Source organism: Sceloporus occidentalis, unplaced genomic scaffold (assembly GCF_023333645.1).
Source record: "Sceloporus occidentalis isolate IW3139 unplaced genomic scaffold, rSceOcc1.0.p SCAF_54, whole genome shotgun sequence".
Taxonomy (NCBI): Eukaryota; Metazoa; Chordata; class Lepidosauria; order Squamata; family Phrynosomatidae; genus Sceloporus; species Sceloporus occidentalis.
In genome coordinates, this window is record NW_028317034.1 from 1,023,471 (window position 1) to 1,040,088 (window position 16,618).

The 16,618-nt window shown below is 39.0% G+C and overlaps 1 protein-coding gene across 3 annotated transcripts in view; it reads left to right on the forward strand.

Annotated features, from left to right (window-relative positions):
• LOC149288010 (AT-rich interactive domain-containing protein 1B-like) overlaps window positions 1-16,618 on the forward strand; it is a 178,567-nt gene that overhangs the window by 132,017 nt on the left and 29,932 nt on the right. For all 3 annotated transcript variants that reach the window (XM_089492131.1, XM_089492132.1, XM_089492133.1), the window contains exons 7-10: window positions 25-111; window positions 8,052-8,231; window positions 8,987-9,287; window positions 10,681-10,809. In XM_089492131.1, the coding sequence (XP_089348257.1) occupies window positions 25-111; window positions 8,052-8,231; window positions 8,987-9,287; window positions 10,681-10,809 (697 nt within the window). The remainder of the gene's footprint in view (window positions 1-24; window positions 112-8,051; window positions 8,232-8,986; window positions 9,288-10,680; window positions 10,810-16,618) is intronic.

The window sequence follows — 16,618 nt, forward strand, 5'->3', positions numbered from 1 at the left end:
ATTTAGTATTTCGTGTCTTTATAGGAAGCCAAATGCCTCCTCAGTCATCAGGGCAGTCGGAATCCAGTTCCCGTCCTTCCTTGAGCCAGTCACCAATGCCACAAGAACGAAGTGAGTAAATTCTGGGTTGCAAAATTGAAAGTGAATAAAGGCTTTTTGTATGACATGCTTCTCGTTTTTATGTCTAGAAAATAGAACTTGTATATGTTTTATAACTATTTTTATAATGTATCTACCTATGGCAGCAGCCCCCCCCAACCAGCCAGCTACTTCAGACCCTAGCTGCCCTAGGGTCAAGTACTTTGCGTTGGTCTGTGGAGAGGAAACATAGGGAATTGCTGTTTGTAATGAATTCCTCAGATATTGTGTATACAATAGGCCTGTAACTAGGTCTGACGGGCCATCCAGCAAACCTTGAATATACCAAGGGCCAATGGCACAGTACCTTTCCATAATACCTCACCATGTATATCCAGCTGACAGCCACACTTGTGTAACTTAGCAGCCTCTGGCCTCAACGTGTCAGGGGACTTTTTATCCCCAGTCTGTCCTGGACTGACACAGCTGCAGGTTTTTGGCTCATCAATCCGTTTCTGTGCTTTCTATATGTATAATAAATGTTCTACAGTATTTCTATGGGGTGTAGGGATTCACAGTGTGAGTGTAAGCAGTGATTCCAGTTTTGTTAATGGTCTCCTGGACTATTGTTTTGCCTTTTTTTTTAAATATTGTCGAAGGGTATTTTTAAGATTGTGAATTTTCCTGATTTTCACAGCTCATTTTTCACCAGTGCAAAAAAATGAAACCATTACATATGCATACCTGCAATAGACAGTCTTATATTTTCTCCCTTTGAATATATTGCTTTTTTCTGTCAAGCAAATCTTGCAAAAGTGAATTGATATGTGTCTAGTTATAAATTTAGCGCAATGCTGACAAAAGACAGCAGTCGGGCTCCGTTTTAGCTGCTGCCAGGATTAATGCTATATTTATTAATCTGCTATATGTTTGTGTTTGCTAGCCCTTGAACGCTGGGCATTGTTTTAACGTAAGCACAGAAAGGGAACAGACTGTGAAATGACAGACAATGTTTGCTGGGCTGAGTCACACTGGGAATTCACCTGGATCTGAGCCATCAAAGGCAACAGTCAGCTTTCAACTGCATTTGGGCGTTTAAAATTAGATTACAAGCCCTTTATAAAATGTTGTGCCGTCCAAACTCTTCTTGTTTTACGCTGCTTATGTTTATTGCCACAGCAGACTGTATTTGTTCATCGTTTCTCCTTTGTGTCTAATTTTGTTGTGCTGTGCTTAGTAAGAATTCATATTAAATCTCAGTGTTAAAACCATGTGTGTGTATCGTAAAGTTTTAGTAACCTTGTGAGCAGGGCCCCCTTTACCTAATGTATCGGTTTGTCTTAGTCTCTCGATTCTAGGTTTGTCGTACCCCTTGAATATATGTATATTGTATGACGCGCTGAGTAACTTGGCACTGTATAGATGAAAGATAATAATGCAGAATAGGCATGAAAATACTGTCTTTATGGGATCTTTCTTGAAGCAGCCAGTCTGTGGCAAGAAAATGCTCCCATTGAAATGGAAACACTTTTGGCCCATGAGGGGTCTTGTTAGACTTGTTAAACTCTAGAGCTGGGTAGTAGTGTGCATGCATAGCGTTCAACAAAACACATCTCCTGCAAACCAAAGAACTGGATACCTCCATGCATTTGCAAGGGGAAATTTATATTTAATGGTGACACTCAGCAATTATAAGATTTAAGGTGCGGGAAGTTTGAAGTTGTGGTGAGCAGGATTCACTAAAAAAGATTGCACATTTGACCCCAGGCATTTTACTATTTACTGTTTCTGAGTTTCGTAGTATCTGTGCTTTGTTTTATGCCCGCCAAGCCTTTATGGAATGGAGAGTTCTCTGTATATTCATATCTCCAGAGCTTCAGTGCTAGATTCCTTCTCCATCACTTCCCTCTTTACACTTGTGTTAACACGTGTCTGAGATGAGCAGTCTTCCATAACCACCAGTCACCAGTTGGTTTAAAAATAAGAGCACATTGAACTATTTAAATTCATACATTTAGGACATGTCGTACTTTATCTGAATAGATATAGGATACAAGTGTTGCTGGTTAAGTATTACAGAGCTAGCTTTACTGTCTCTCCAGCTAGTTACTAATGAAAGAACTGTATTTAGATTGAATGAAATCCACTGTGACGGCACTTGCCTTGGACTGCTAGTTCAATGTTCTCTCCATTGCAATACCTGGTATAGCTGTCTGGAATGTTTATTGATAAAGATAAAATGCACGTGAAATCTCTAACTGCCTTTTCAAGAAGTGCTTGGTATCTTGCTCAAGCCCCATACATGGCTCCAGAATTGCGGATTTGGTATAAAATGCTAGTTGCGACCTAGATAAAATTTTTAAAAAACCTGCAATCTCCTTATAATCAGTTACTGAAGCGTTCTGTTATACTCCTTAGAATCCTTTGTGGTTTTGAGTTTTAGCAGACACTTGTTGAAGCCAACATATTTGATGAGACTGATGTCATAAGAATCAGTAGGCCAAGAAAGAAGAAAAAAAACAAAAACCCCACATGGTTGCTCTACATCTTGGCAAAAGTTTAATTGACCGTTTCAAAAGTGCGCAGGGTGCCAGATTCTTTGGAATGGTATGTCAGCTCTCTTTCCGACTCACTCCTTTGTGGTTAGCCAATGTAGATACTTTTAGCACATTAGATTTGAGAGTAACGTGCCAAGAATTTTCTTCTTCCCCAGACGCAAATAACGTTTCTTCAATGTTATAAATATCTCGCCTGCATAATGTTGTCCCACTTAAGACAGCAATGCATCAGCCACCTCTTCCTTAATGCTGTTTCACAATTTCCACTGAAACAAATGTTAAGAAAGAAGTGTAATCTCAGTGGTACGTGACCCACTTTCCTAGGAAGCAACAAATCCATTCAGTCTCTTATCTGTTCTGTTGTATTACAATTGGTGTCACATTTGCTTTTTTACGGTATAGTAGGTGTCCATCCAAAGATATTTTTGTCACAGAGGAGAGGGGTTATGCTCACCATTTGCCCTTTCACACTGGTCAAAAGTACCTATGACCAGATTAATGGAAGCTGCAGTAAGGACCTGATATTATTCAATAATGGCTGGCTCCAAATAATTAATTGATGGTCTAGCTCTCATAGACCTTCTGAAAATAAAATTTTTAGTCTATGCCTAGCATGGAAATTACTTAGCTGTTCAACCGTCAATTATTTTACTGTATTAACTTTTTCTACTGTAAGACTGTTTACCTGCGTGGTGAAGAAATACTTCCCTAGATAATTTTCTAAGAAGCTGAACGCCTTATTTTAGGATTTTTTCATGGTAGCATTTACATTCCTTGTTTACATCATTATGTAACTAAGTGTTCCTGAATATACATTATCTCTCTAAACACACACACACGTTACAAGCAATTTACAGAGATAACGTATGTTAGTTTTGCCTTGTTCCCACAATTTTTAACCATCTTGGTCAACTGTATATATCAAATGGTAATCCGTGTAAGGAAAAAGAATCGGCACGTCATCCTCATCAGTCTATTAAATTAGTTAATGTGGAAGGACTCATGCTAATCAGTAAATCATCATACTCTACATTTTTACCAAAACAGTTAGGAAATGAAAACTAACGATTATTTTTTCGATTAATCGGATAAAAAAATAAATGTAAATTTTTCATTTATTTAACCCCTTAACAACCTTTGCCGGTTCAGGACTGTCACGGAAAAACGGTCACTTAACGACCTTTGACGGTCTTGAACCGTCAAAAAATTAAATAAGCTTAGAAAGTGATCAACGATCACTTTCTTCGCTTAAACGGCGTTGCTGTAATGCCTCGACGTCAAGGCATTCAGTAACGCCGAGATCGGCATCAGGGGCCATGTCTGGCCCCTCCCTGGGGCGTCAACATCCACCATACATTGTATGACGGCGGACGCCCGTTTTAAGAGTTTAGGAGGCGATCAACAATCACCTCCTAAACTTCAATGGTGTCGCTGGAATGCCTCGATCAGGAGGCATCCAGCGACACCAAACACTTACCCCAGGATGGACTGTGACCGCTCCGGAGAGCGGTCACAGCCGCCGCTGCCGGTGATCTTCACCATCCGCAAAATGGCGGCCGCCCTGTAAAAAAAAAAATAAAGTTGAAAAAGTTCGCTAGACCCTCTAGAGAACTCTGGCTCCACTTGCAGGTTGAATACAGGTACTGCATTCAACCATGCAAGTCAATGGAGCCCAGCTTTCTAATCACAGTGTGATTAGTAAAATATAAAATAAAAAAAATAAAGTTTATTATTTTGAGCAAGTGCTAAAATTTCAAAAAAAAATCTCAACATACAAAGAGTTAAAATAAAAGCACTTCAAATAACCAAGGGTGTCTAATTTAATAAAAAATGGCTTGATGGGGTAAATTGTGGCCGGGCTCAAAGATAGGGCATAGGTACAGACTGACCAAAATAGAGAAAAAAAAGCGCACTTCCCAAATGTGGGATTTTAAATCTCAAATAACCCGACAAACCCATGCATGTGGGGTATCACTGCACTCGGGAGATGTTGCTGAACACACATTGGGGTGTTGTTTGATAGTGACATACACCATTATATTTATAACTAAATTACAATTCGTGTGAAAAAATAAAATAAAAAATTACTATTACAAAGTTTGACAAAGTGTGGTTGTATAATTAGTGCATGGAAAGGGTTAAAATACCAGCATTTGAAATAATAATTGAGTTAACCGGCTTGAAAGATGTTCCAAAGAGGAGATGGAGGCAGAATTACCAGATTTGGGAAAAAAGGTTTGGAAATCATAAAACGCTACTGTCACGTACAAGTAGTTTGGAGACACCGTGGTCAGGTAGGACTCCAGGGCAGAGCAGTTCAGACAAGCCAAGGTCAGGATTCCGGAGAACAGGATAGCCGGTATACGTAGCCGAGGTCAGGATTAAGGAGATCAGGATAAACGATAAACAAGCCGAGGTCAGGATACAGGATAACAACGTAGTCAGGCAAGCCGAGGTCAAACACAGGAATCAAGAAGGTAAACGCTATCTGGGTGCTAGCACAAGGCATAGACAACCATCAGAAGGCAAGGTGAAACTGGTCTGAGGGGTTTAAATGGAGAACCGCAGAGGAAGTCTGAATCTCCCATCAGCCCCTCATGACATCACTTCCGGTGACAGTGAATCGCGGCCATCATGTGGATGGCGTAATCTCCCTTCATAAATTCCCGCAGTATGCGAGTTCCCCACTAGAGGGCGCGCGCAGCAGCAGGACGACGCCGTGTACCAGGAGGTCTGCCTCTCCTGCGCGGCACTTCAGAGAAAGGTAGTGGAAGCGGCCTTGCGGTGGAGGGAGCTCTCCCTCTCCCTCGTGGAGGGGGGTCTCCCTCTCCCTCGTGGAGGGGGGTCTCCCTCTCCCTCGTGGAGGGGGGTCTCCCTCTCCTTCGTGGTGGCCGTGCGGTGGAGGGAGGTCTCCCTCTCCTTCGTGGTGGCCGTGCGTTTGAGGGGGGTCTCCCTCTCCCTCGTGGAGGCTGCTGCGGAGATGGCCGTGCGCGGGAGGGGGGTCTCCCTCTCCTGCGTGGAGGCTGCTGCGGCAACATGGGAGCCGAGGGCAGGTGAGTAACAGCTACTTGTACTTATTGCCCAATAAACCGCAAAAAAACATGAAAACATTGGGTATTTCTAAACTCAGGACAAATAGTAGAATCTTTTTAGCTAGTTGTTTTACTTCCTTTTGTAGGTGAGTAAAAGATTTTTCAAAGAAAAGTCATAAAAGGTGTTTTTTTTTTCAAATTTTCACCATGTTTTATTTTTTTTTTTATAGTAAATAAGGTGATATGATCAAAACATATGGTATCTGAGGAAAGCCCATCTTGCCCTGAAAAAAACAATATATAACATGTGTGGGTACACTAAATGGGTGAGGAGAAAATTACAGCTGAACACAAGCACTGCAAAAGTGTTAAAACAGCCTCGGTCCACAGGGTACAAAAAGAAAAAATGAGCCCGGTCCTTAAGGGGTTAAAACAATTTCATAAACAAACAGGATGCTAAAAACAAACAGCGGGGGGGGAAATCTTTGAGAATAATGCAGTTCTTATTTTTATTTCCCAACCTGCGCCCAGTTTGAGCACATTTGAGCCCAGGTTTACCACTCTGTCCCCCCCAGATATGCCACTCTGTCCCCCCCAGATATGCTTTATACCCCCCATATGCCATAGTGCCCTCTGATATGCCTTATACCCCAGATATGCCACTGTGCCCCAAATATGCCTTTTATCCCTTATATGCCACTGTGCCCCTGATATGCGTTATAACCCACAATATGCCACTCTGCCCCCCAGATATGCTTTATGCCCCCATAAATGCCACTCTGCCCCCTGATATGCCTTATACCCCCAGATATGCCACTCTGCTCCCCCAAATATGCCTTATACCCCTATGTGCCACTGTGCCCCTTGATATGCCACCCCCCTAGACTTACCCACTGTGCGCCAGATTCCTTGGTGTCTTGTAAGGGCAGCTGGGGAAGGTCTGCGCGATCATAGAAGCCCCAGTGGAAGTGACGGCAGTAGCGGAGGTTGTCTGCGCGTATCGCACAGATGCCCACTGGCTGCCAGAGAGGAAGATCCAGGTCCCGGATTATAAAACGGATTTGCTCTGAAAAAACCCTAATCTTATATTCGATAAAATCGATTATTATCGATTTTATCGATTCGTTGTTGCAGCCCTATAAAGTTGCAATATAGCATAAAATAGGCCATCAAAAGAATGCCAAAGTATAATGCATGTCTTAGAGATTGTTTAATTCCACTAATAATCATGTAATAGTTCATAAACGTTGCCCTTATCTGAAATCTTATTTTGTATACATTGATGAAAGTTCTTGGCATATTGGTTTTGCCAACGCTTACAGGCGTCTATGCGGTTCTAAATAGAACACTCAAGAGAGTAACATATTTGGAGTCAGCTCATCTGATTGAGGAAAGCACAAATTATACTATGGTTCTTCTAAATTGGCAAATAAATGCCTAGATTGCATAAACCCCCTGGCATCTCAAAGTCATAGAAAATTCTCTATCCAATATGCAAACATAGAAAATAGTAACAAATCTCAGTGCTTTTCTGTATGTTACATTTTTCACACTAATTGATTTGTTGTAGTGTCTTTAACTTGTGGTTAATCGGAGCTAGACTAGAGGCGCAGTTTCTTTCTTCCTATGGAGACTTAATTTCCATGACCTGCTTCTCAAGTGACATGAGGTTACCAATCTTGTTTTCTTTCTTAAATGTTAACCACAAGGAATTCTAAAAACTATATTTCTTAGGCTTTGAAATATTCTATTTAGATTTTCTAAAGTGGAGAAAAAAGGAAATCCTGATATCACAAAGGTACAAGTTAAAATATTTGTTATTGGGCAAACACAAATTAGCTTCATAAATATTAATTTCACGTGTGCTTCTAATACTTCAAAAGTCTTGAGCTGCTGCACAAAATGTCTTAAAAGATAAAAAATGAAAAGTTAAAAGCATCCAGGTTTGATGAAGAATTAATTTCGCTAATGAGAAGTGAAAAAATAAAGTGTATGTATATGTCTGCGGGTATTACAAAAGTTTTTTTGTTTCTTGAATATATTTATGTGTAGCACCACAGGGCCTTGCAATACTTTCAGTCCCTGAAGTGTCACAGATTATGAACTTGTTCTTGAGCTAGGGGGTAGATAAAGGTTTCCAACACACCATTTCCAACACACCATTCTACTAACTTGCCCTGTAATAAGAAAACATGTCTAGCCTCTGTGTTTATGCCCAATGTGACCTTCATACAACATATTAAATCTCTCTAAATCTCCATGCTCTAAGACTTCCTTGAGAAAGGCCATTGGTTCACTGATGAACAGCAAGACAATAACTTGGTAAACCATATATTTTGATAAATTAACCATATAACTCATGTTGTCATTGTTTATTTTGTAGGCTTTATGTCTGGTGTGCAGAGGAATCATCAAATGTCCCAGTATGGACCTCAACAAACTGGGCCTTCTATGTCTCCCCACCCATCACCTGCAGGACAAATGCATCCTGGCATGGGCAGCCTTCCACAGGGCAATGCTAGTGGCAACTATGGGCCCCAAATCAACCAGTATGGACCTCAAGGTAAGACACAAATGTTCATCTCTGACAGTACTTAACAGGGTGTTTGATTTGGAATGTAGTTTTCAGATTGTGCTTATCAGCTCATATAATAATATTTTTAGATATTGCAGGATGTAATGTTGGTACCACACAGGTTTTTTTGTAGTGTCATTTTTGCCAGCAAGAACAAATTAAAATATTTTGTTTCCCTTTTAACTCAGTTCCTCCGTGCTTACAAAGCATCATTGAACTATCAATACCGTACCATATAAAATGTACCTCATATGTAGGGATATTGTTAGTAAGTGGTTAATAGAGCCTTGTCATCTGCCAGTTTTTTACCATTTAAGAGGGGAGAACTGGCTATTTGTATCCATGTTAGCAGCCTGAATCCACATCTAGAAGCGTGTGGACACCCGGAATTGGCTGCATGGTATGACAGGCTGATATGGGGCAGCCGAGATTCATTGTCTTTAATATTTCAGCCCATCTGTTTTCTGTCAGTGCCCTTGCCAGTGAATTACCAATCCATTAAGATGACTGGCCTCCTTAATCCTGGATTTCCTATGTGTTTTATTTTATATGATTAACATGGAAGTCCATTGAGGTTTCATGTTTTTTTTTTTTATTTACATTTTTTTACTCATCTGCAATCAGGTGCATCTAGAGTAATGCTTATATTCTACAGTTCAGTACACTTAATAAACCTCAGATTGCCTTTCTTTGTTTTGTATAAAGTTTTTCTTTGTATATAGAAGTTTTCTTTCTAATTGAAGGCAATTACTCGAGGCCCCCATCATACACTGGAGTACCAAACGCAAGCTATAGTGGACCAGGCCCAGGCATGAATGCCAACAGCCAGATGCACGCACAAGGACCCAGCATGGGCAGAATGCCAGGAAGTGGAATACAAAGCAGACCCTATCCTGGGAACATGGGCAATGTAACCCCCAACTCTCCTGGCATTTCCCAGCAGGGAGGCCCAGGGATGGGACCACCCATGCCCACCGTGAACCGCAAAGCACAGGAGGCAGCTGCTGCAGTAATGCAGGCCGCAGCTAACTCTGCTCAGAACAGGTATGGTTTGCTGGATGAATGTGTATGTGCACACATGTAGCATGTATATAAATGACAGAATTTAAAGATTAGGATTTTTCGTTTGGGGGGGGGGGATATAGCTGTTGCTGATGTGAAACAGGTTTGTTTATCTATGAATGGCTTGTTCATAGTTGAACAGATAATGGTTCCTAACTACTCTTCACCTTCAAATCTGCAACGACAGATACTTGGTCGGAAAATACTTGTGTATATGTGGGCTTCTGGCACAAGCAGTTTTTTTTTTTATTTGCTTTTCTTGAAACTAGTCCTCCTCCAGGACCCCTTACAAAACAAGCTGTAAATGTTTGATGATGATGATGTTGTTATACACCATGATGAACGTATCCTTAGTTTCCGTGCCCTAGCAAAGTAGGCTGACTTGGTTTTGTTAGTGTTCATTGCACACCCTGGTTCCGTAACCTTGAGCCACATCTCCTTTCCTCATACTTAACCCCATCCACCATTCCTTTCTCCCTCCTTGAGCTACCCATACCAGTCCCCAGCAGTTTCCCACACCTGGTAAAAGTCCACTGTATCTGTGTAACTGTGTCCATCCTAATGCACTTACACTAGTTAGGGTTTATTTTCCTGTCTAGTAAACGGTGTGTTTCTGTTTTCCAACATAACACAGAAGAAATCATTACAAACATCACGTCAGGACAGTGGTGTGACTCTGACTGTTCACTAATGTCCCCTTTTACAAGCAGATTTGTAATTTTCCAAAATCCTTCATGAGTCAGTGATGACTGTTTTAACTTATAATCATAACTTCATTATTATGTTTCCAAGAGAGGAATTTGTTACAGAATTTGTTTTTGGTTTGTTTGTTTTTTAAAGTTAAAGTAGTTAGTAATACATACTTTAACTGACATGCCACAACATTTTTTTGTTCCTTTATTTTTAAACCAATTAACCAGATTGGGCAAAAAAAAAGTAATTTTGCAAACATACAGTTAGCAATCCTGAAAGGTTCACTGTTTACTGTGAATCTCATGCATTTTTTCCTCATCAGTGGGATCAGTGATGAAAACGTTACATTTGCTTTATTGTCTACTTTTGCTATTGACTGCCAGTTCCCCACCTTAGCTTGAAAGTGTGTACGCCATTGTATCAGTGTTATTGAGAGCACATGGTCACATATCTCCCAATGTATTGTCCTCTAGTGGCTGATAACAGAATATTGGGGAAAATCCATATCTGTATGTAATTCCAAGCTACTAAGGGGTCTTCTTGATCCACTGGGGCCCTTAGATTCACACTTGGGCGCGTTGGTTGTTTTCCTAATTTTTGTGTTGGTTGAATTAAAATTGGCATATTGATTTATGGATATATATTTCAAATCCAAAGAAGCCTGTTCTTTGTCCTGCTTTAGGCCACCATACATTAGGTCGCCTGCTTATCCCAGCCAGTCTGGGGCTGGCGGACGTCCCATGTTTTCCTCACAGCATCCAAACTACGGCAACGCTCAGGTTCCAATGATGCATCAGCCTGATCAGTACGGGTAGGTAGCAATGCAAACTGGACTTTCTTTTGGGACTTTGCCATTATTTATCCTTTTTTCCTTTAACCATTTGTGAGAACACTTCACTTGGCTGCTGAAAAGTTAATCACAAAGTGAGCTTGTGCTTTGCATTCTTGTGATATGTACCACTCGTTACTCAATAGTTACAAAAATGGCTTTTTAAGTCATGTTGGCTTTGATTTGCTTTTTATAGTTGTTGTTGTTACTAACTTGGATGTTGAGTAATGCATGCCCCATTGGCACATAATACCTTTCATAACATTCTTGCATGGCTTGTGGTTCTTCTATACTTAATGTTGTCTGTGGGGATGGTTTAGACCACTGTCTAAAAATGTACCACCATCCGACATCCTTATCATTTGTGATTGTCCTGTGTATTTTTTTATTTGGTGTTGGAAACACATGGCCATTGTTATCTTGAAGTTCAACAATATCCACTCTATTTTCTGCAAAACAATGATTTTGTCATTGACCTTGCAGCATGGAGTTTCCTTGTATTTCTCTAGTGCTATTTTGTGGAATAATTATGCTTTGTGTAAATTTGTATGTAAGTGTGTGTGTGTGTGTGTATGTATGTATGTATATATATATATATATATATATATATATATATATATATATATATATATATATATATATATATATATATATATATATATATATATATATATATATATATGAAAACAATATTGTCAACAATGTTGCTTTTTAAATTTTAGGCAGATCAATAGTATGTATATGTGTGTGTGTGTATATGTATATTATGAGAAATTAGTTTCATCTCAATCATGCTTTTTCAGTGCCATAATTTGGAATTTAGCTTTTGTCTGGCAGAACTCATTAAACCATGATAAAAGAGCTAAGAGTCTCTTGTGTATCCGAATTTCAGTGTATTCTTTTATACAACATCCAAGTATATTAGAGCATATCTAACCATTTAATGGGAAATAAACTTGCCAGCACTAGAGAAAAAAAATTTAAATTGTGCGTTAAAGTTCTAAAATATCCCATATCTCTGTGCAACAAAAGAGCCTTTGCTATGATTATAGTGATGTTATACTGGATAGAAAACTGATGCATTTGGACTGATTCATGTATCCAGGTGGACCATTTAAGTAACAACTAAGTTGAAATAAAACCCAAGTTTCTAAAATAACTGTTGAGCTAAACACACCAACTACATTTTAAAATGGAAATAGCTTAGATCGTTTCTGGTGCATAGGTGTAATATACTGTATAAGTATAATGTCAATTGCTGTTCAAGGCATTTCAACTACAGTTTATGCCTGCTGCGCTTGTTGTAATGGACTACATGCTATGACTGGAGAAATATGGTAAAAGACTTTGCATTAAGGCACTGTTTCATGTTTAAAAAAATCTCGGTGCTAAATTGTAGGAGGGGAACTGATTTTCTGACTTCCCTGTTGCATGATATCGCTAACAACTTTGGCCAGGCTAAGGAAGACAAGTTCAACCTGTGAAAAGAAATTTTGTCTTTATTTATTTAATTTTTTTTTTGATTGTTAACCATCCTGGACATTTTTTCATTTATATAGAAAATCTAGGTTTCAAGTTCTCACATCGAATGTGCAACCTCCATTGTGTGTGTGCAAGTCACGAGAAATGTATCGCCAGCCTGTAATACACTAACTTGTTAATTTAACTTTAAAGTCAGCATAATGTTTTTTTGTGGTGTTCACCTTTTCCTGAGACATGCTATTGGCGGAAATAATATTTCCCTTATAACATTATAAATTGCAATTTTATATTTAAGTGGCTAATAAATAGCACACACACAAGAGATAGAATGTATATGTGGCCCGATCTTTCAGAATCATGAAAGCCAGCGTAATGAAAGACAGTTGTATTTTTAGGGAGTTTTGACATACGTGACTCAGTTTCATAAAAAAAAAAAAAGCTCAGTCGATGAGCATGTCGTACTGTTCATTAAAGGCTTGAGCATTAAACTTACTGATACAAGATCCATGCCAGTCGTATGGAAAGTTTAGTATTGATGTTGGAGACAAAAATCACAAACCAAGGACTCTTAAGCTGTTCTCCTATATAGATCCCGGAAATAACAGAAATTGAATCCGAGATTTAATGGCTTGGCTATTAAAAATTATGTTGACTGTTTCTCTATGAGCTATGTATCTTTATGATCCTGTTATGGTGCCTTTCATGGCGAGTGACTCAAACTCACAGTGCTAAAAATATAATTCTTCTGTGGAAGTTCTCAGCAGCAGCAGTATATAAAAATATCTACAGAAGCAACAAATGTTATAATAAAGTACACAGCAAAGGGAGTTTTGTTTCAAGTGTAAATTGTATACTCGGAATGGTTTTCTAAATGAAACGCCATAAAGATTTTTATTTTTTATTTTATTTTCCCTAGTCATGAAATTGCTTTTAAACTAAAACAGAGGACAGTGTCATCTTTCGCCGTCTTGAACAAGAAAGCGCTTGTTCTTTTATTTGCAACCTTCTCTGGTCAGCAAAATGTCACTTGGACATGAACCCAGGAAGACGGCCATCTGCAAGGCTTTAAGCATGTTTTTATTACGGCCAGAAATCTCATTTAATGGACGTGCTAAAGCTTGGTGCCTCGATGCTATTGCTGTTCCATTTACCTTTTATATTCTGCAGAGCAGGGCGATCTTGTGGTTACACAAGGACACATTTTGTAGCCATCTAAAATTGTTACGACTGTGTTGTGCCAGGTCAGCCTTTTCATTTCTCTTTGTAGCAGAAGAGTTTGTACATATGTCGTTTTTCTACCCCATGGGTTTTGTGGTCCGTGAACTCCTCCATCCCTGCTGTATTCAGAAATAGTCGCTGCTGACCCTGCATCATGTTCCTCCTACCTTGAGTATTGTAGGTATAACATAACTATACATATTTCATATATAGCAAGTGCGTGGTCTTCTGGAGATTTAATGTCACAAGAAAACCAGAAATATATTTGGGGGGGCATTATTTCTTTATATTACCCTAAAATTATATTAGTGTTTCTAGCCCCGCATTAGCTGATGGATTTCAGTTTGTATCTCTGTCCTTCCAAATTCACCTTTTTAAGTCAGGGATGCAATTCTAGTTGTTTCACACAAGAGCTATCCCTGCAGGAAAGGGTGAAATATGCGCTAACCTCAATAATGAGGACCCTGGATATTTTTATTTAATGTATCTACATCATCATAATGTGAATATACAGGCTGTATAATACTTTAAAGGTGTGTTTTCTTAAAAAAATAAATATATATATAAATAAAAAATTGCTATCATAACATCCATGCTTTGCCTCCCAAGACCTTTTACGTTTTATTTCCTTTGTATTTATTTTTTCCCGTATAGCAGGATTGTTGCTTTTATCCTATGCAGATCCCTAGAGCCACTTGGAAGGTTTAGAAGATCTGTTTTGAGTCTCTTATTATGGTATTCGTTTTATTTCTTGCTTCTTTAGAAAATAGCTGCGTTCCATATAACAAAATAAATAAAACTCATAACTTTGGGGTCAATGCTGTTAACTCCCACAAAAGCATTTATAAGAGTCAATAAGGGTAGGACGATAAGTTGGGACAGGAAAATAGCCCTTATAAATGGCTCTGCGTTCATCATAGCACTCCATCCTTTATGTTGCATTTTGTGTCTGTCCTAGTTTGACCTGTCAACTTTTTTATGTTCTAAATTAAAATTACTGCATATTCTCAGCTATTAATCCAGAAAAAAATGGTGCCCGCAGACTCTTTTTAAAAAATATATTTCAATTTTTTATCCATGTAAAAATGTTGCAACTCTTCATCTCACATAATTACCGTACATAAAACTTACTCTTAAACGATACTGCCGTAAATCAATTACTTAGCCTTTTCAAACATTTATCGTAAGCTTTAAACAATTTGAATCATCATTTTAATGATGATAAAATATGTTGCTTAAAGCCAGATGTTTTGATTTTCCTCTTGAAATTCAAGTTATCCATAAATCCTTGTTTCAGACACCCCTGTACTTAAAACAGGGATATCACCTTAACTTGCTGGTAAATCTCCCATCAGTTGCATAATAATACAAAGAGCTTTAATATATTAGATACACTAGAGAGGAGCACAACAAATTTCTGCTATGGTTAGGTGTACGTATGTATATTTTACCTTATCTTCTCTAGGGTATAATTGTCAATGCCCTTGTAGTCTTGTCATCCTATGACTACAAAATTATTTGTCCTCCATTACTGGACCATTGGGAAAAGTAGGAATACAGCTTATTAATTAAATGGAGTAAATAAACTATATATATGTGTTTTAGTGTGTTCTTTTTATTAATATTTATTTGTATTTTGATGTGGCAAAATAAATCAGGATACTGAAGGCAAGAAGGGAAACGTGGTACAATTCAAAGATGTTTCCAACAATGAATCAATAATAGTGAAAACTGTCATCGTGAATTCACAAAGCCAACTTCGGGCATTTTGTTGCCTGTATGAGCAAATATTTATTGATTTTCTTAAAAATGGATGACCTCAAAGGGAGAATTACAGGGCAATGGCACTATGTGTGTGCCATTGTTCCTACATTTCAACATTCTCTTCAACAGAGATTGTTTGTACCTGGAAGTACCACCTCATCCTGACCTTTTTAGTAACCTCCGTATGATTGGAACAGTGTGAAGATGCTATTGAACTCTCTCAGGCTTACATCCCCATGCAGGTCTTTCTTCCCATGCCTCCATATATTTTAGTTTAAGAGGTTTTATGATTAGACTGCCAGTTCCCAACAATGCGTTTATATAGATATACTATGTGGACAGGAAGGGGCAGACATAAATTATTTTTTTGCATTGTACTGGCGCTTTGCAAGGTTTTGGGATTGTAGTTATTTGAGCTAAGAGGTATTTCTTAGAAAAGCCAGGCCCCGTTTGGCCTTGGTTGAAACAATTGCAAAGGTGGGAAACAAGAAGAGTTTGAAAATGTTTGTAGTATGCGTTTAGAGATTCTGTCTGCGCCAGGGCTTTGTTGTGTTTAAGCTTCTTAACCCCTTAATGACAATTGCCGGTCCTGGCACGGCACGGAAAAGCATGTGCTTTACGACAATTGACGTGCCAGGACCGGCACGTCTTTAAACGGGTGCAGAAAGCGATCTACTATCGCTTTCTGCACCCAAAAAGCGTTGCTGAATGCCTCGACCTCGAGGCATTCAGCAACGCCGCGATCGGCACGAAGGGGCCATCTCTGGCCCCTCCACGGGGCGTCAACATCCGCCATACTTTGTATGGCGGCGGACGCCCGTTTTAAAAGCGTTTAGGAGGCGATCGACGATCGCCTCCTAAACTTAAATGGTGTCGCTGGAATGCCTCGATCAGGAGGCATCCAGCGACACCAAACACTAACCTTTTGATGGGCTGTGACCGCTCCGGAGAGCGGTCACAGCCGCAGCTGCCGGCAATCTTCGCCATCAAGGAAGATGGCCGCCGTCCTGTAACAGGAACCACAAATTTTAAAAGTTCGCTAGATAGTCCAGACCATCTAGAGAACTTTGGCTCCACTTGCAGGTTGAATACAGGTACTGCATTCACCATGCAAGTCAATGGAGCCCAGCTTTCTAATCACAGTGTGATTAGTAAAAATAAATTAAAAAATAAAATAAAATTAATAATAATTAGAAAAAAATAGTAAAAAAACAGTAAAATGTAAAAATCATTTCCCACTGATGTCACTATCAGGGGAACCTCCAAGTTGAAAAAAAATGTTAAATTTTTAAAAAAAAAAAAAAAAAAAAATATATATATAAAAAAT